At 58.5% G+C, this 16,925-nt stretch overlaps 10 protein-coding genes across 10 annotated transcripts; 4 read left to right on the top strand and 6 right to left on the bottom strand.

Annotated features, from left to right (window-relative positions):
- Positions 1-912: 912 nt before the first annotated feature.
- SPRG_04043 (hypothetical protein) lies at positions 913-4,189 on the top strand (the record flags this gene model as incomplete). The annotated part of the gene is made up of 8 exons (XM_012342633.1): positions 913-1,180; positions 1,229-1,371; positions 1,422-1,639; positions 1,692-2,137; positions 2,185-2,402; positions 2,453-2,648; positions 2,695-2,750; positions 2,795-4,189. The coding sequence occupies 8 exons, from the start codon at positions 913-915 to the stop codon at positions 4,136-4,138; spliced, it is 2,889 nt and encodes a 962-aa protein (XP_012198023.1). The 3' UTR covers positions 4,139-4,189.
- Positions 4,190-4,206: 17 nt separating this feature from the next.
- SPRG_04044 (hypothetical protein) lies at positions 4,207-4,881 on the bottom strand (the record flags this gene model as incomplete). Its single annotated transcript, XM_012342634.1, has 1 exon — positions 4,207-4,881. The coding sequence occupies one exon, from the start codon at positions 4,879-4,881 to the stop codon at positions 4,207-4,209; it is 675 nt and encodes a 224-aa protein (XP_012198024.1).
- A 283-nt stretch (positions 4,882-5,164) lies between these two features.
- Positions 5,165-6,351, top strand: SPRG_04045 (hypothetical protein; the record flags this gene model as incomplete). Its single annotated transcript, XM_012342635.1, has 7 exons — positions 5,165-5,232; positions 5,282-5,354; positions 5,404-5,619; positions 5,672-5,808; positions 5,851-5,950; positions 5,997-6,194; positions 6,220-6,351. 7 exons carry the CDS (start codon positions 5,165-5,167, stop codon positions 6,349-6,351), a joined length of 924 nt encoding a protein of 307 aa, XP_012198025.1.
- Positions 6,337-7,293, bottom strand: SPRG_04046 (hypothetical protein). The gene is made up of 3 exons (XM_012342636.1): positions 6,946-7,293; positions 6,701-6,899; positions 6,337-6,649 (listed from the first exon to the last, which is right to left on the bottom strand). The coding sequence occupies exons 1-3, from the start codon at positions 7,257-7,259 to the stop codon at positions 6,401-6,403; spliced, it is 762 nt and encodes a 253-aa protein (XP_012198026.1). The 5' UTR covers positions 7,260-7,293; the 3' UTR covers positions 6,337-6,400.
- A 493-nt stretch (positions 7,294-7,786) lies between these two features.
- On the bottom strand, positions 7,787-8,234 carry SPRG_04047 (hypothetical protein; the record flags this gene model as incomplete). The annotated part of the gene is made up of 2 exons (XM_012342637.1): positions 7,787-8,150; positions 8,204-8,234. The coding sequence occupies 2 exons, from the start codon at positions 8,232-8,234 to the stop codon at positions 7,813-7,815; spliced, it is 369 nt and encodes a 122-aa protein (XP_012198027.1). The 3' UTR covers positions 7,787-7,812.
- A 339-nt stretch (positions 8,235-8,573) lies between these two features.
- Positions 8,574-9,471, top strand: SPRG_04048 (hypothetical protein). Its single transcript, XM_012342638.1, has one exon. It carries the CDS (start codon positions 8,603-8,605, stop codon positions 9,434-9,436), a length of 834 nt encoding a protein of 277 aa, XP_012198028.1. The 5' UTR covers positions 8,574-8,602; the 3' UTR covers positions 9,437-9,471.
- On the bottom strand, positions 9,416-10,910 carry SPRG_04049 (hypothetical protein). The gene is made up of 6 exons (XM_012342639.1): positions 10,573-10,910; positions 10,290-10,522; positions 10,138-10,239; positions 9,963-10,090; positions 9,672-9,911; positions 9,416-9,623 (listed from the first exon to the last, which is right to left on the bottom strand). The coding sequence occupies exons 1-6, from the start codon at positions 10,889-10,891 to the stop codon at positions 9,449-9,451; spliced, it is 1,197 nt and encodes a 398-aa protein (XP_012198029.1). The 5' UTR covers positions 10,892-10,910; the 3' UTR covers positions 9,416-9,448.
- A 413-nt stretch (positions 10,911-11,323) lies between these two features.
- Positions 11,324-12,255, top strand: SPRG_04050 (hypothetical protein). The gene has a single exon (XM_012342640.1). The coding sequence runs from the start codon at positions 11,367-11,369 to the stop codon at positions 12,222-12,224; it is 858 nt and encodes a 285-aa protein (XP_012198030.1). The 5' UTR covers positions 11,324-11,366; the 3' UTR covers positions 12,225-12,255.
- Positions 12,256-12,383: 128 nt separating this feature from the next.
- On the bottom strand, positions 12,384-14,530 carry SPRG_04051 (hypothetical protein; the record flags this gene model as incomplete). The annotated part of the gene is made up of 11 exons (XM_012342641.1): positions 12,384-12,436; positions 12,520-12,685; positions 12,727-12,873; positions 12,928-13,083; positions 13,133-13,294; positions 13,337-13,437; positions 13,487-13,778; positions 13,829-13,963; positions 14,008-14,273; positions 14,319-14,407; positions 14,451-14,530. The coding sequence occupies 11 exons, from the start codon at positions 14,528-14,530 to the stop codon at positions 12,384-12,386; spliced, it is 1,647 nt and encodes a 548-aa protein (XP_012198031.1).
- Positions 14,531-14,638: 108 nt separating this feature from the next.
- Positions 14,639-15,934, bottom strand: SPRG_04052 (hypothetical protein). The gene is made up of 7 exons (XM_012342642.1): positions 15,646-15,934; positions 15,298-15,602; positions 15,191-15,253; positions 15,116-15,142; positions 14,954-15,061; positions 14,871-14,908; positions 14,639-14,823 (listed from the first exon to the last, which is right to left on the bottom strand). Exons 1-7 carry the CDS (start codon positions 15,923-15,925, stop codon positions 14,688-14,690), a joined length of 957 nt encoding a protein of 318 aa, XP_012198032.1. The 5' UTR covers positions 15,926-15,934; the 3' UTR covers positions 14,639-14,687.
- Between the last annotated feature and the right edge of the window lie 991 nt (positions 15,935-16,925).

A 16,925-nucleotide genomic window follows, 5' to 3' on the forward strand; every position in this document is an offset into this window, starting at 1 on the left:
ATATGCTGGCGGTTCAAAAGCGACAGCGCAAGATGCGTCAGGTCGACCAGCACGATGTGTTAGCCGGTCTGGGATGACGCGGGAATTCGTCTCCGAATAGAAATATGTGCTTTTCCTCGCTGTTCCGAAAAGACCCACCCATCTTAAAGCGTTAAAGCGATTCTTATGGCGAGAGAGCGAATGACAGATCATGCGGCAGCGAGGAGTGATGGTCTATGTGACGAAGCATTTTCAGATTCGTGTCGCATGTCGCAAGTCACGCTGGGCAAGAGATGGTACGCCTTGGGAATACCGTGCACGATACAGTAGCTGTGCAGCAAGTGCACATTTCAGATCTAAACCTGCTGCGTGGGTCGGGCGTCGGAAGCAGCCAGCGTCCCGACACTGGGCTCTTCTTAACGCCAGCGGCAAATTTGCCTCATCCCGCGAAGTGGAGGTGCGAGTAACCTTCAAAAAGCGGTGCACACCGTTTTTAGAGGCAAAGAAGAGCTTGATAGACACCCTGTATACCCGTGCTCTAAACCGGAACCAATACTGAGCCGCAGAGCACTGTGCGCAGTGGGTCGATGCCGGCTGCGTTGAAGGATGGTTGACGCTGTTGCTGCGCTGGGATTGTCGCACTTTACTACGATACCTGAGATGCTATCGTGATCCCACAACTGGCGTCGAAGTCGGAACGATTCTGTTAGCAACATAATCACATTCCGTCGTTATCTTCAAGCGACTATCATGTTGCAGCGCGCCGGCAGCAAGGTTCTCGCGCCCTTGACCGGGCGTCTCCGCATCAACGTTGGCAAGCGCCGGCCCGTCGGCACTGATGCGAAGTCTCGCCGTAAGCCTTTGCGATCCTTTACCATCGTGATCCTCACGCATGCGTCGATAGAGGTCTTCAAGGCGACTCTGGGACTCGCTATGCGGTCAGGCCTCGGCGTGCTTCTCGCCTCGGCCTTCATGACACAGTCGTCGGACCCGCAGAAGCTCTGGGCTGTCTTTCCCGAGTGGTACATCCTCGGCGGCGTCAGCTTTGTCGCCGTGTCGTGCGTCATCGCCACCGGCCGCAACGTGGGCGCGACGCTCTGTCAGGTCTTCCAGCAAAAGCTCGGGATCACATTAGCGTTTGCGTTCAACGCACTTCTCTTCTACAACTTTCAGCCGCGCCTCTTCCACTCCCAAAGCGAAGGTATCGAACGAATTCACAACCCATGCACTGAGTCGTATCGTACGTTAGTCGACGCGGCGCTGGCCGACGGCACCCTACTGCGCGTCACGCAGTCCTTCAGCGGCGAGCCCTACATGGTCAACAACCGCGATTTTTACACGGTCTTGCCCTTTATGATGGGCTTCAACGCGCTCATTTTGATCTTGCCTTTTGTACAATTTTGTCTTTCAAAACAATGACAAATGCTCATTTCTCGTGGTAGGCGTCGGGCACGCGCAAGTTTGCGATGGTCAACAACCTCTTCTTCGCGCTCACGGTCGTGAGCCCCAACGACTACAAAGACCCGACGCGGCTCAAAGCCGCCAACAACACCATGTACCAAAGCGAGACGATCGTCTGGAACCTCTTCATCTACATGTGCCTCGGCCTCATTGGCGTCGCGCTCTCGTTCCTCGTCGCCTGGATACCCTACCCACTCTTGTATGGCAATCCTCTACGACCTTCGCATCTTTGACGGATTCCAATTGTGTAGCGCGATCCGGAATCTCCAAGCAGAGACGCTGGCCGCCACCGAAACCATCGCCGAGCTCCTTCGGCTCATGGTCGACGCATACTGCTTTAAGAAGAAGCACGTCGACCAGATGCACTTTTTGCGCGTCAAGCTCCAGCGCAAATTTGAGCTCGCGACCGCCAAGAAGGACGCGATGACGTCTCTCCTTCAGGATGCGTGGTGGGAGCAGTGCATCGGCCTCGCCTCGATCCTCCACTTCAAAAAGACGGTCGTCAAGCCGTACATTACGCTCTACGCGTCGCTGCTCAACTCGCTCAAAGCGATGAGCCAAGCGATGCGTCTCGAACGCTACGACCGGCTCCACCGGAGCTTCATTCTGGAGCTCCAACCCGACATTTGCGCCGTTCAAGTGCACGCGATGGCGCTTCTGCAAGAAATCTCGCACCACGTGCATGCTGGCCACACACGTACTTATTGCTCCAAATGCACCGAACTCGCTCACTCGTTGCTGTAGAATTCCACTTGGAACATGCCGAAGCTCTGGAGCGCCACGTCGATCACTTGCTCGCGCGCTTCCACGCGACGCAGACCGCACTGTACACCAAGATGCACGCGACGCCGCCAGACGTCGAGGGCACGATGCCACTGCACCTCTTTGTCTTTGCGCTCGAGTCGCTTGCGGGCGCGATGCTCGAATTTCCCGAAATCCTTCGTCTCAAAAACCACAATACGGTATTTCGCGTCCCATTCTGGTTTTCTGGGGTGCTTACCACATGTGGTAGACGACGCGGATGCACCATTTTGTACTGCGGTCGCTGCAATCCTTTGTCGATCCTGCGCAGTATACATCTGGAAAGCTCCAGATTGCTTGCAAGGTCTGGGTCGCGCTCCTCCTTGCGAGCTTGGTTTCGGTCTACGTCTTTGGCTTTGCGTCCACGACGGCGACGACCATTGCGTTCATCATGGGCAACCAAATCGGTACGCTCTCACTTGATACGACGACCTGGATACTGACATCCCATAGGCGGCTCGTTTGGGATTTCGCTGCTCCGCGCGGTCGGTGTCGTCGCCGGCGTCATCGTGCCGTCGATTGCGCTCTCTTTATCTGCGCGTACGGCGGCGAGCATCGCGCGCTGGTCGTCGCACTGCGCAACACCGTTCTCTTTGTGTGGACCACCATGTCCATGTACGTCAAGTGGAAAGGCGGCTTGGACGCGTACGCGGGTCTTGTCTCGGCCTTTATCGCCGCCGGCATTCTGCTTCCCGATGACATGTGCCCGGCCCCCGGGTCTTTGACTTCGTACGCCAACATTGCCCAAATGACGCTCGGTGTCCTCCTCATTGTGAGCGTCGAGCTCCTGCTCTGGCCGAGCTCGGCGTTCATTCTCGTGCGCAAGAACGTCCAGAAGCATCTCTCGCTCGTCCAAGGCGCGTTTACGATCCTGTTCGAGCACAGTCTCAAGAGCGAGGGCGCGATGGACCCGTCGACGCTTGAGAAGATGCGCGTGATTGTGCAGACAACATTGCCGGGTCTTCTCGCCGAGCAAGAGGTCTTGCGCAAGGAGGCGATGTTCGAGCCGCGGCTGTGGCGCCTCGCCTTCTCCCAGCGCCGCTACGACAAGGTCATCGAGACGTGCGAGCAGCTCCTCGTGCACACCATGATCCTCTACAAGGTCGTGCTGTGGTTCCAGCACCAGCGCCCGCAGGACGTTGCCAAGAGGGTCAGCACGTCGTCGTCGTCGATCACGGAGGACTCGGTCTTCCTTGCGAGCCCGCGAGAAGCGTGGACGTTCTCGACCGAAGACGTGGGTGCAGCGATCCACGACACGTTCGACACGCTCCACGTGCTCTTTGGCAGCCAGTTTTGGTATGCAGACGTGGACCAAGCGGCGCTCTTTAGCCAGATGAAGGAGGCGTTCCGGGGCGCGGACACGGACCGCAACGGCGTCCTGGACTGCAGCGACGTCAAAGGCCTCCTTCTGCGCATCTTCGAGCAGTCGGGCGCCGTGCCGCTCGATGCTCTCGACCAGTATGTGGCTGATTTCATGGACATTGTTGACCCGACCAAGAGTGGTTCAGTGTCGTTCCCAGCGTTTATGCAAGCGCTCGAGAACGGCCTCTTGCTCGAAGTCGAAATGCAGCCCAAGGCCAAGCGGCTCGACAGCATCCAAGTCGTCGTGGATGCAAGTCCGCTCTTGACGCCGAGCTCGTGCGAAGTGCTGCCGCCCATGGACATTGAGATCATTGGCGGCGTCTCGCACGCGTACGATATTTTGGACGTCGAGACCTGCTCGCTGCTCGACGCAACGACCGGAATGCGCCACTCGTTTGCGGCGTGGGTGCTCGAGGCCCGGCGGTTCCAGGGACTCCCCATGGAGGAGCTCCTCCTCCTCAATAGTTTGATCAGCGGCGTGAGCGGCATTGCGACCAACCTCGCACTCCTTGAAGAAACCACAGTGCAGCCGTAGACTGTAGACTGAAAACATACAATTGATGTACACTAGTGTCATATCTAAGCGAGATAAGATGCGCTCTACTATGGCGCAAGCTTGTACATGCGGTACGAACGCGCCGAGTCCTTCTTGGCCCCCGAGAGGCAGCGCTCGTCGAGGACGTTGAGACGCGCGACTTGGAACGTGCGCAGGAGGTCGACTTCGTACGTGGCCGCCCCAAAGTCGATGGTGGTGAAAAACTTGAGCAGCGGTTTCCCCAACTCGACGATGCGCGACGAGCGCGTCTGGATCGTCTGGGTGACGTAGATGTGGCCACCAGGCGTAAGAAAGGCGGCGCAATGGCGCAGCGCCGCCACCGGGTCCGGCATGATCATGAGCGAAGCGCTAAAGTAGATGGCACCGTACGTCGTGGCAGGCGCAAAGTCATAGATCGACGCGTGCTGGACCGCGACGACGTCTTGGCAGCCGACGCGCGCAATGTTGGCGCGGCAGTCCGCCACGTAGTCGGCGTCATAGTCGACGCCGTCGACGATAATGGCCTTCTCGCGCACGAGTTCGAGGTTCTGGAGCAGCGCCTGCCCCGTGCCAATGCCCACGTCGAGGACCCGAGCGGTGGCGGGCAGATCGTCGAGGACCGCTTTGTACCAGCCCGCCGTGAGCTGCACGATCAGAAGGTCGTAGATGCGCCCGCGAAAGAGCTTGGTGCCAACGACGAGTGCGAGCGCGACCGCCGCTGCCGTCGCAAGATGGGCTTGCATCTTCGACACTGCCGCGTATCTCCGGATACGATCCGGACTCGGTTGAGGACAAGTTCAATTGTCCGGATCGAGTGCGCTGGCTTGGCCATGGAGGAGCGTTGCGGAGGCAACGTCTCGCTGCATGGGCATGACCTCTACACTCGCTCCTCCTTGCTTTGTACCGTCTGCGCACAGTCGCGAGGCTTGCTGGACCTGTCCTTTGTCTTGCCGAGGCAACTCAGGACGTGGGGCGGGCGTATCCGGATGGTGAACGATTGGCCAAAAGTATGATCCATTTTGCATCATGATGCTTCGAGGACTTCAGCGGCGCTCCATCTCGTCCGAGGCCATGGGCCTGCGCGACAGCGTGCGGTAATGGAGACACTGATGCAGGACGACGGGCTATATGTGCATACTCTAGCAACTTTGACTATGACAACTTCCTCTGCGCGCTCCTGCTGCCGTCCAAGGCGCAAGACGCGTACTTTGCCCTCGTGCGACGCCTCGCCGCGTCGACGCATGTGGCTCATGGCGTCCTCATAGCGCGCGTTCAACATTGAGATCGCCAAGATCAAGGACTCGGTGCGCACCAACCCGGGCGCCGGCCGCATGCGCATCCATTGGTGGCGCCAGCGCATCCACGACATCTACGCGAGCCCCAAGCCCGTGAAGGACCACTTCCTCCTCGCCGAGCTGCAGTCGGCCATCCAGCGCCACAACCTTACGCAGCGCTGGTTCGATCGTATCCTCGAAGCGCGTGTACGCTTCGCGTCTTGGATGGTGGCGGCATCTCGACTCGCGATTTTTGTAGGAACTCGACCTCGAGATGGACCAGCCCGAGACGCTCTTGCAGCTCGAGCACTACGCCGAGAAGACGGCGTCGTCGCTGCTCTACTTGGCGCTGGAATGCGTTGACGTCCGCGATGACACGGCCGACGTGGCTGCGCAGTACGATTGCCGTCGCCGTCGCCGTCATCTTATGATGTCTAGGCATGCTGGCATGGCCGTAGGCATGACCACGCTGCTTCGTGGCACTGTGTTTCACGCCAAGCACAACCACGTGTACCTCCCGAAGGCCGTCTTGGAAAAGGTCTGCTGCCTGATAAGGCCAACGGAATCGCTCATGGCGTTTCTAGCACGGGCTCGAAGCCTACGACGTGCTGCAGGGCCTCGGCGAAGACCCAGCACTCGGCGCCAAGTGCGCGCCGGCAGCTTTTGACGTGGCCTGTACGGCGCTCAACCATCTGCGGTCGGCACGCGACCTCAAGGGATCGTTGCCCAAGGCGGCGTCCCCGTCTTCTACGCGACGGTATGAGTTTGCTGTGCTCGCGATGGTTGCATCCAAGTCCTCTGCGATAGGTGCCGACACAGCTCTTCCTCGACAAGCTCGAGACGACCAATTTCAACCTCTTCGACGAGACGCTGCATGAGAGTCGGCCGCAGAAGCTTCAGCTCCAACTGCTCAAGCACTCGGTGTTCCGGTACTTTTAGAGTCTTGGATTACAAGATTACAATAATAGGAACAAAGGAGGATGTGTGCTTATTGCTTGCGGGGCTTCTTGGCCGCGGTCTCGGGCGACGCCTTGTTGTTGTTGTTGGTAGTGCGGCCTTCGCCTTTGGGGGCCGACGACGGTGCGCTCGCGTAGTTCTTCTTCTCGAGCGCCGCCAGCTGGCCCTGCAGCTGCTCGCGCTTGAGCTTGACACGGTTCTCAAACTCAAAGCCGCTTTTAAAGTAGTCGAGGCGCGACGGCGCAGCGATGTGGAGGAGCTCTTCTTCGATCGCCGAGGCCTAGAAGCGAGGCGTGATTGCTTGCATACGTGGTAGGAGGTAGGTTTCTACCGCTTGCAACAGCTCTTCGTACGTCTTGCACGTACTCGTATACGCGTCCTGGATCTTGGATCGCACGGCTTGGCGCTCCTCGATCGTCAGATACATGCGCCAGTCCTGCGGCGGCGGGCCCGACGACGATGGTAATTGCGATCGCGACGGCGCGGCGGCGCTAAGTTGCGGGTTGACGGGCGCCGTGCTCATGCGAGATCTGGATACACAGATTAAGCCCCGATTGGCGCGGGGGCAGCGCTTACGAGATCGGCGGCTGGCGGTTGTATGCAGCGGAGGCCGTGACGGCGCGCGTCATCGGCGGTGGTCCTACGACTGAAGGCGCGTGGCCGTGGTTGCTGTAGCCGGCGTGGGGTCCAGAGTACGCGTGGGGCATGGGCGCGTGACCGTGGGACGGCGGCGGCTCATGGCGATGGCCGTGACGTGGCGACCGGTCGCCCGTCGCAAGCTGGCTCAGGGATGCGGCTGCGTTCATGCTCATGTGACTCGATGGCATCGACGGCGGAACGTTCCCGCCCGAGAGCGTCCGCTTTAAGGAAGGAATTGTTACGTGGCTCATGCCGCCGTCGAGTCTCTTCCTCGACAGTTCCGCCCAAATGAGCGGTCTGAAAGCTCGACATACAAAACCCAAGTCGATCTTTCGCCGGATAAACCACCGTATCCGTATAATTCACGTTCGCAGAAAGTTCCGGTTTGGCGCCGCGCAGCTGGCGGTGCGCGATTGCCGCGGCAGCGCAAGTAATTTCGGCAAGTGCCACGTTAAAAGCCGGAGCGTAGAGAGGGAGAGGCAAACCAAGCAGCTCTCTCAAGCAACAGTAGCTGCTGAAAGCTACAGTGCAACGCAGCTAGCGAACAATGCTCGGGCTCGCGTATAGTACCTGGAGTAGAATACCTCTTCATGCAAGGTAATCAATCACAGCCGTGAAGAAAGAGAGTAAGTACCGGTAGGTCGCGAACCAGCGCCCCCTATTATTGATAGGCAGCCGCACTCATTCATCCTTCACGATTTCGTCCTATTTGGTTTGCTTCAACTACAAACCGGGATGGTTGATTCGACTGATCAAGAAGGAAATGCACGCAGCTAGGCTAGATTTTGGGCTCCATTTAAATGACTACGAGTTGTACAAGCACACATCAAGCGGGTTGCTAAAGGCCACGGTGAACGCGTGCTCCATCTGGCGCTCCAACGCAAGAACGCGAGCGCTCTCGGGCTGCCACGTACGCTGTGCGAGTGCACCGACGCTAAGTTCGTAGAGGAGCGGACTTGGCTCCGGCGTCTTGGTTCGTAAAGCGCGTCGGTCCTTCTTGCGCCGGTTGGGCTGGGCGCCTTTTGTGGCCGCTCGACGCACGGTCTGCTTGCGCGCAAAGTGCTCGGCCCACTCGTCGTTGAGTACAAACCCGTACTCGTACTCGCTGTCCGAGTCGTCCGCCTGCTCGCTTTGGGCATGCACTGCTGGCTCGACTGGATGGCTATGGTTGTTGGCAGTGGGTGTAGCTCCATACTGAGCATGATGTTGTTGCTGCGGTGGAGCATGATGCTGCTGCGGTGGAGCATGCCTATGGCGCGCGTCAAGCATCGGGTCGTAGTGCTGGGGCGCGGGAGGTGGCAGGTACGGCGAATGGACGCGGAAGGCTGGTGTGAGCCATGTCGTCGACTGCGCCGGTATGGTCGGCCATGCTTCGCAGAACGGGAACGGCGGTGGGATCCCGAGGATTGCGCTGGTGGTGTTGTCCTGCGGCCGACGCATGGGCGGATTCTAACAAATTGCATGATAGTTATAACACGGTGGTCATCCGTTGGTCATCCGGATGCCCTCTGCCAGGACGATATCAAGTGTAAGAGGTCCTGCCAGGAGTTCGCCACCAATTATCACTCCATTTCAAGCAGCAAGCACCAGCAGCATGAGCAAGCGCCAGCTCGACGCGGACGTGAACGACAGCATGGGCGAGTCCTCGGACGACGAGAACCTGACGCTGGGCGCCAACGGCGACGCCAACGAGGTCGTCGAGGTTGACTTCGTCTTTACGGACCCGTGCGAGGCCAACTTCCACTCGGTAAAGCAGCACTTGATCCAGTTCCTGCCCGCGTCCAAGCTCGACGCGTCCAACTTGGCCAACATCATTGTCGGCCAAGTCACCGTGGGCACGATCGTCTGCAACGAAGGTGAGACCGACGCCTTCGGCCTCATCACGGCCTTGAGCTTGAAGCGGTACGAGGCCGAGCCGTCGATCCAGCAGCTCATGTCGCTCGTGATCTCCAAGTGCCCGGACGCGACCAAGCCGCGCCTCGACCAGATCCTCTCGACCAGCAACGTTGGCCTTGTCATCTCGCGGCGCATGATCAACCTTCCGTACCAGCTCGTGCCCCACATGCACGACGCGTTGCAGAAGGACATTGACTGGGCGATCGAGAACGAAGCGACGCCAGAGCTCAAGAACTCGTACAAGTTTGACTACTTTCTCATGCTTGCGGGCGTTCAAGTCGAGAAGCAGGCGAAGAAGGCGCCTGCAGGCAAGAAGGCCAAGGCGGCGGCGTACACGGACCCTGCGATCAAGACGTACGACAACTTTGAGGACGAGTTCCTTGAGCAGGAGGCCGATGTGGCGTTCTCGTTTCCTGTCGAGAACGTGCTCAAGGAAGGCGCCGGTATCCAAACCGAGGTCTCGGTCTTCCTCATTAAGCGCCAGAAGCACAACGCGTCGCTCGCCAGCATTTCCGAGATGCTTAATGTTTAACTTTACTCTCAACTACGAGACCCCTTTTTCTAGCATGCGTGTCTCGTCGTCTAATGCACGCGCCATCCACGCAGTTGCGACGCCCAGCGAATTCTTCAAGGCCCGCAGCTCCTTCTCTTCCTCGGGTCGCAGAAACCGACCGCTGAGCGGCGCCTGCAATGGGCGGTTGTTGTCTTCGCGGCACACTCTAGAAGATGCAATCGTCAGCGCACTTGTGCAGAATGGGGCATCGAACCCGTGCTCCCACGTGGACGCATACGTCCGCTGCGGTGACAATGGCGCCTTGGGCCATAGCGTCGGCAGCGGTTCTCGTTTCGACGGAGTTGGGACCTGTCCAAGCTTACGCACGCGAGCGAGCATGTCGGGCGAGCATGCGGCGAGCTTGGCTTCCACCCGCTTGGGCAGCATCGGCAAGGTGCGGAGACTGTGCGAGAGATCGCGGACGCTTGGCCCAGGCTTGCTGACGGTTTGTTTTCTGTTGCGGTTCATAAGCACCTCCAGAGGGCCCAGCAGGGACGAGTCGTACATCGAAGACTTTGAGAAGCGCACGATGGGCACTTGACGCGGGGGGAGCTTTGGTAGCTGCAGCGGTCGTGCCGCCTGCTCGACTTGGTCCTGGAGCTGGTTTGTCATTGCAGCCAGGCGCTCGTTGGCCTACAAAAGTTTTGGTGAGAAATGTCTTTAGCGATATCAAGCGGTACTTGATGCTGCTCGGCAGCGATCGTTGCCGCCAACGTGCGACGAAGCTGCTCCAGTTGATGCTGGAAATCACTCTCGAGGCGGCTCAGTGCATCCTTGGCGATCTACCATTGACGCTATCCTAGTAGACAAGCAGTTGGGAAGGAAAGCATACCGCCTGATGCTCCGAGATACTGTGGCGCAGTGCCTTGCTCTCGATCGACTGGCAGCGCACGAGTTCCTTAAGCGCCATTGCGAGATGGTCCGCCGAAGGGTGTGTCAACGTCGCAGCAAAGCTCTCGAGCTGGGTCTTGTGCGCGTCAATGGCGACGTCTGCACAGACGCCTTGGGGCGTGCAGAGTCGATGGACCTTGCCAAGCGCTTCCGACAGTTGTTTCGCGCGCCTCTCTAGCACGCATTTATATGGCATCGCTACATCGTGTCGACGCTTGTACTACCTGCGTTGGCGTCAACTTCATGCTCCACTTGATTCCCGAAGAGCTGCATAAAGTCGTCCGCCGAGTCGTCTTCGGACGTTGTCGTCTCGTTCAACGGCCGCACGAGCTTGGCAGACACTGCTATCGGCTCGGACTTGCGGCGGACGTCGTCTTTACGTGGTGGAGGCAATGGGAGGTCGATTGCCGACCGCCGACGTTGGGGCTCGAGCTGCGGTCGACTGAGAAATATTTCTCGGACGCGACGAAGCTTCTGACAAGGGTACTCGGCGCCCTTGGCACCAAAGAGGATGTCTTCGCTGTCCGAGTCGTCGTCGCTCATGGCGCCTCTTCAAGATCTCGACAATTGAAGTTGGAATTGTCTCTTTTTGCACGTGTAAAATTGAAAACCACTAGGAGTGAATAATGCAGCCATGAAATAGTGTAATGCCAAGACAGGTTTTCTTCGATCTCCCTGGGCACACGCGCGTTGAAGTGCTATAACTGATGTAGGAGCCACCGGGGCCGATATACGAGTAGATATATAGTGAGCGGCCTAGGCGCAGTGAGCCTCGCACGCGGCAACGCGCTTGCTCCGTCGTTTCCTGCCACCCACAAGCTCTCCATACACTAAATCACGGGCGTTAAATTCAGTGACTGCGTGGTCGCAGAAACGCGCGTGATTGGTCCGTTGCGATCTCACCGCTTCAAGATCGTATCCGGATGGCCCCCGAACGTATAGAAAGGCCAAGCGTTGCGAGCGCATATCCGAACACGGGTCGATCCCACGTGTCATTTCTTAGCCGACCACAACCGCCATGGCCAAACCCAGTCGTCGCCACAGTCGACGCAAGGCCGCAGCCGTCGAGAACGCCAAGCAGCAGTCGGAGCCCGCCAAGGCCTCGCCCCCCGCCGATGACGCTGCGCACTACCTGTACCTTTACGCAGCGATGGTTGCAGTGGCTGTGACGTGCGCCCGCATCGACATCGTCGCGCTCGCCGTGCCGTCGCGGTACGTGGCCTCCTGGTGGCGCTTTCTCTTCGTCATCATCGTGTGCATCAACGTCCGTAACCACGCGACGCTTGGACATCGCCCGTGGCAGCTGCGCTGGGCGGCCTACGTCCTATGCAACTTTGCAGGTATGACGGTCACCCAAACGATCCGCGGCGAAACGCTGGGCTACCTACGCAGCCTCACGCCGTGGCAAGACGTCGCGTCTGCCGGTCTCCTCGTCGAGGCGCTCGTCGTCTGGAAGCCAGCGGCGCAAGCGACGAGTCTCATGGCCCTCCGCGGTCTCTGTGGGTTCCCCGTTGCCGTGTGGAAGTGCTGGAGCGTGCGCCAGCACATCCACTACGCGTACACTGCGTCCGTATCGTGGGCCAAGGTAGCTCCAATGGTCACGTCGGACATGTACGCGAGCGGCATTGCTCTCGCCTGTATCGCGCACGCCGTGAGCACGCGCTCGCTGCTGCCAACGCGACCCGCGCAGCTCCAGTGGCCAATCGAGATTGCAGCCACGGTCGCCGCGACCATCATGATTGTGCACGTTTGGCACAGCGACGACCTTCTACTGGGCTCTCTCGGGTATACCGCCATGCTGCTCTTCAACATCCACAAGTTTTGCGGCGCGCCGCTAACGTACTTAATCCTGGCCCGTGCGCGCAAAGTCGTTTGAACATTGATTTTCTACTTTTTCTTCTTGCCAGTGCGGCCTTTTGGCGCTCTCTTCGGCGCCTCGACGCGCTCCACGCATCCGATCCGGAACGTACTGCCTACAGTCCGCAGTCGTACGTCGTTTGACGCAATAGAGACATGTGTGTGGTTTTGCCTGGAATTAGGTACTTGAGATCGTCGCGCGCTTGGACGTGCCCCGCGTCATGGAGGAATCTTCCAATCATGACATTGGACTAGACCAAGAGGACAAAGAGGGTTGTACCGTGTTTGGTTTCGCCGCGCCATGTCATAGTTACGTTGGACGACTGCCGTCCGCGGGTGGCATGGCTCGAGGCAGCTCTCAAAGACGCGAAGGACGGCGCCGAAGTGCACGGCGGCGTGCCCGATGTTGCCGAGGGCGTAAAAGCAGCACGCCAAGTTGTTGAGCGACGTTGCTGTATCCACGTGCGTCTCGCCCAGCGTCTATAAGTCGACTCAGTCGACTCCAAGGTCGGCGGCGTCACCTCTTCACGCAATGTGACGGCGCGGTCAAAGCATTTCAGAGCGACGAGCGTTGCGCCGCCGTAGTAACACGTCGATCCGAGGCAGCTCCAGACGACGGCGCGACCGGGGTGCGACGGCGGCAGACTATCAACGACGCCGAGTGCCTCCTAGCACCAGATCAACGATGTAGATACATCGTCTTTGCATGCAGCGTGTACTACCATGTACAGCTGCAGGGCTTCGACGTCGCGGCGCTCCGAGTCGTAGAGCGCGCCTTTGGACAAGGCAAAGTAGAGCTGGGCCTCGGAATCCATCACGTGAAAACGGCTCGCGGCCGTGAGCTCGTCTTCGGCGTCTTGGAGCATCGACCACGCCATCTACATGGTCCCATGCGGCGTCGCAGGAGATGGATATTGAGCATAATACTTGAAGCTGACCGCTGTTTTGGTACTCGAGCGCACACTCGACCTTGCGCCGCACAGTCGTCTCGAAAGTGGGCACAGCGAGCACATCATGGACGACGACAACGTCCAGAGCATACGTGGGCCGATCTTTGCCGCGCAACACGTTGTCCTCTTCGATGCGAACCTACGGGTGTCGAGTCTTTTGAGCAGCCTCGTTTCGATCTACCTGCGCCACGTGGGCGTCCAGGACATCGAGTGTGCGCTGGGAAAGAGTCGCAATGGACTTTTGAATGTCTTGAACGAGCGTCTCGAGCCGCCCGAGCTTGGCTACGTCTAAGTATGCATCCAACCAGAAGGATAAGATCTCAGCGTGTACGGGACGATGGCCGCTGAGACTGGAGCGGGTGGATCACGGCGACGTGCGGGTCAAACTGCATGTGGTCGAGCAGGATCTTGAGGCTGTGCTCGAGCCTCGCGACTTGAATGTGCCGGCGGATGTGTCCATGCTCATCGCGGAGCAGCTTGAGATGCACAACGTGGCTCACGCGGCACAAAAGTTCCAGAAACTGCGGGTACGATAGCGCGCTGTTGTTTGTTGCGATGACTGTCGACGGCACCGCGTTCACCTCGACGAACCGGTGCCAGAACGCACTCGACTGTTTCGCCAGCTATGCAAGGGGCCGTCACGACAAGCGACCTGGGGCGAGAGGCACAATACCTCGTGCACGTCGTCGGTCGACACGAACTCGGGGTGCACAAAATAGCCACCAAAGAAATCCACGACGCCCTCGAGCGAGATGGTCTCGACGCCGATCTCGGCCGATGGCGCCACGCGTCGATACATGTGGTAGGCCTGCATCCATCCATTTGACACGTGCGATTCCAAGAAGCACGTACGTTGGCGATCGTGTGGTTGTAGAGGCGCAGCATCTCGACAGCGCCAGGTGATAACATTTGCAGCCGCAGATCGTCAAAGCCCGACGCAAGGTTCGACAAGAGTGCCGACGGCTGAAACGAAGTGACGGCCGCGACGTGGCGCCAGCTTTGCATGTCGGCGAGGAGCCGCGCGAGGCTTCGCGGCGTGGTCACATACCGAATCTTGGCGATCTTGGTCAAGGCGGTGGCGTACTCGCGCAGCGACATGGTGTCGGTCCGTGCCTTGCCTAGTCACACGCACGAATAGAATGCAGTCGTGAGGCGCGCGGCACCTTTGACGAGGTCAAAGACGGCCTTGGCGTCGACGAGCGTAAACGTCGCGTGCTGCAGAAAGTACAGCGGCTGCAAAAAGTGCGTGATGCTACTACCCGATGAGTGGTTCGATTGTAAGAAGAAGGGCGTACGTGAGGCCGTCGCTGCTGCCGCGCAAATCGTCATAAAATACCCGGACGGTCGCTGCTTCGTTGTCCGCGTCCAGCTCCATCGGACGTCGCGACAAGCCACGACTGTAGCAACCTATCTTGGGACGTGGCGTTTCTCGAACCCGTCGCCACCATATAAACGCGCTCAACAAATATACACGCGCAACGTCCTCCAAATTCTTAACGTCGCGTCATCGCACTCGGTCGATGGTTGGTTGCTTAGTTGCGCCACGAGATGCCGTTGAGGTCCTCGACGACGTACTTGAACTCGCGGAGATTCGGGATGGAAAAATCGCAGTCGTAGTGCGAGTCGCGCGTCTTGGTCGCGAGAAAGCACGTGAAAGACCCTGCCGCCCTACGCTACCCGGTTAGCACCGACAAGTATAAATGCACTCGTTGTACTTGGCCGATGCAATTGCGTTCTCGGCGCTGGTGACAACCTAACGCGAGATGAGTCCGAGTTGGCATTGACCATGACGACGCACGACAATGCCCTTGGGCTCCAGATTCAGCTCTTTGCAGAGCGTTTGGATGCCATCGGGACGGGGCATCGCAATAGCCGCTTCAAAACCCATGACAGCATCGAGCTCAAACTACAAACATTGACGACGTTCATCTCATGGTGAGCACCAAGGTCATAATATTACCTCGTCGATGAACTGCTGAAACTCGGCCTAACAGAGTTTGATCGCATCCACTGGTGATAGCCCGATAGTTGCAACCTGACGGTGCTCGGCCAACGGCGGGATCACGCAGAGCGCAAGACCACGCAGGTTGACGTACGACTAGACAGTGATGTCATAGCGCGAAATGCAAACACGTGCAGTACGAGAAAGGCGTTAGCGCCTTCGTTGACTTTGCGCGTGGGCAAGACCGAGGCAGCAGAGACCTCGACGCCAGCGCTGTCGTCCGCGACCGGCGCCACGGTTGTCTCTTGCTTGAGCGCATTGAGCTTGGCGCGCTGCTTGAGCGCGTTCATCTTTTCGAGGTACTTGGCGCGCGGGCCGTCGGCCGAGTCTTCGGTCGCCAAGACATCGACAACGGGCTTGGCCTTGCGCTGCAGTTGCTCCTCGATCGACGTGGTCTCCTCGCCTGCGCCCGGCTTGTCGTCGCCGCCCAAGACACGGTCTCGCACTACGACGCTATTCAATCGACATACCAGGACCTAGCAGCGTACTAAAGTGTGGCAAGCCCGCGAGCGTCTGCTGGACGCGGCGGCCATGCTCTGTGTCGGCCTTGGTCATGTTCTGTAGCAGGCTACGCATGTTCTGGAACATCGTGGGTTGGTGCAGCGGCGCCGCGCCGTCGCCGAGAGGAGCGTCCGTGGTCGCATGTGCCACCTCGGTCGGTGCTGCCACGTGCACTGTCGACGAGCAGAGAGCTTCGTAGTCGACGAGAACGCCACGAAGGACCTGGTTCGACACCGCGCGCTGGAGAAACTTCTTCGTCGAGGACATCCGTGAGATTGCAGCGTCATGCCATTGGCGCACCTTGTTGGATAGCACGCAGGCCATTGGTGGAGCGTGCTTGAAATGCACAATTATCATCCAATCCAACGGCTCATTCACGTCCGCGATCATCACGCCGTGTAGCATCTACCAAAGGAATCTGTGAGCACCCAACGAAACCTTATCAAACTACTATTACATGTATAAAACTAGATCGCGTAGTCTTCGTAAAGAGCCAAGTCTTGGGCAATCCAGCGCTTGATTACATGTAGGAGCAAGGCCATAAAATATTCAACGTTGTCGGGATTATCACCTTGGCGCGCTGCGATCTTTGCTGTCGACTCCCTTGTCGTCGCAGAGCGTGCATTGAAGTACATTTGGATGTATATACTCTTGATTGAACGCTAACTGTTAAGGCTAATGCGACCCGGTCTTTTGCTGGTAGATCTGGCGAAGCGAACAAGCGACGCTGTAGCCGTTGAGGATGTATCACTCGGGAAAGATCCTTGACGTCGACGCGAAGAGCGAGGTGAGGACCGCACTGAGGCCTGACAGCATGGCCAGTCCAGTCGGAGCTCAAGTCAGCTACAGTATTTCAAGGCTTGAGCAACACGAAGCGCCGACGAGCTCGTGCATTTCGACGTCAATGCGTAGCTGTGCGACGCTTGTGCTCTCGGATCGCTTGAGTCCTTTCACCTCGTGACGAGGCGCCGCGTTGTTTTTTAGCAGCCAACATCCGCTGTTGCATCCAGCGACGGCTTGTTTGCTCTCGCAGATCCAAAGGCTTGGTCAGCGACGACACTGCTCAGGCAGGATTCACTGGAACCAAAAGCAAATTGGGCACTTCGAGCTCCTCGATGGCACAAATAGTGCGAGACAGCCAGAAGACTTGGTTGATCAACGAGCACCGCCCTACGATGTTGCACAACACATCATCGTATGTGGCGATATCACCCCATGAGGGCACGTGCCATGGACCTCTCACCCGTACTCTTGAGCTGTACTCTTG

This window comes from Saprolegnia parasitica (genome assembly GCF_000151545.1).
Source record: "Saprolegnia parasitica CBS 223.65 unplaced genomic scaffold supercont2.10, whole genome shotgun sequence".
NCBI lineage: Eukaryota > Oomycota > Saprolegniomycetes > Saprolegniales > Saprolegniaceae > Saprolegnia > Saprolegnia parasitica.

Bases quoted from the DNA above. Each gene is read 5' to 3' on its own strand.
- SPRG_04052 (XM_012342642.1), bottom strand. From the start codon at position 15,925: ATGTCCTCGACGAAGAAGTTTCTCCAGCGCGCGGTGTCGAACCAGGTC. The intron at 15,143-15,190 runs GTTGCAACTATC...AAACTCTGTTAG, and splicing joins CGTTGGCCGAGCACCGTCAG to GCCGAGTTTCAGCAGTTCAT. The intron at 14,909-14,953 runs GTGCGTCGTCAT...ATCTCGCGTTAG, and splicing joins TGGAGCCCAAGGGCATTGTC to GTTGTCACCAGCGCCGAGAA.
- SPRG_04048 (XM_012342638.1), top strand. From the start codon at position 8,603: ATGAGCAAGCGCCAGCTCGACGCGGACGTGAACGACAGCATGGGCGAG.
- SPRG_04049 (XM_012342639.1), bottom strand. From the start codon at position 10,891: ATGAGCGACGACGACTCGGACAGCGAAGACATCCTCTTTGGTGCCAAG. The intron at 10,240-10,289 runs GTATGCTTTCCT...CGTCAATGGTAG, and splicing joins GTATCTCGGAGCATCAGGCG to ATCGCCAAGGATGCACTGAG. The intron at 10,091-10,137 runs GTACCGCTTGAT...AAACTTTTGTAG, and splicing joins TCGCTGCCGAGCAGCATCAA to GCCAACGAGCGCCTGGCTGC.
- SPRG_04050 (XM_012342640.1), top strand. From the start codon at position 11,367: ATGGCCAAACCCAGTCGTCGCCACAGTCGACGCAAGGCCGCAGCCGTC.
- SPRG_04046 (XM_012342636.1), bottom strand. From the start codon at position 7,259: ATGAGCCACGTAACAATTCCTTCCTTAAAGCGGACGCTCTCGGGCGGG. The intron at 6,900-6,945 runs GTAAGCGCTGCC...CTGTGTATCCAG, and splicing joins AACCGCCAGCCGCCGATCTC to ATCTCGCATGAGCACGGCGC. The intron at 6,650-6,700 runs GTAGAAACCTAC...CCTCGCTTCTAG, and splicing joins ACGAAGAGCTGTTGCAAGCG to GCCTCGGCGATCGAAGAAGA.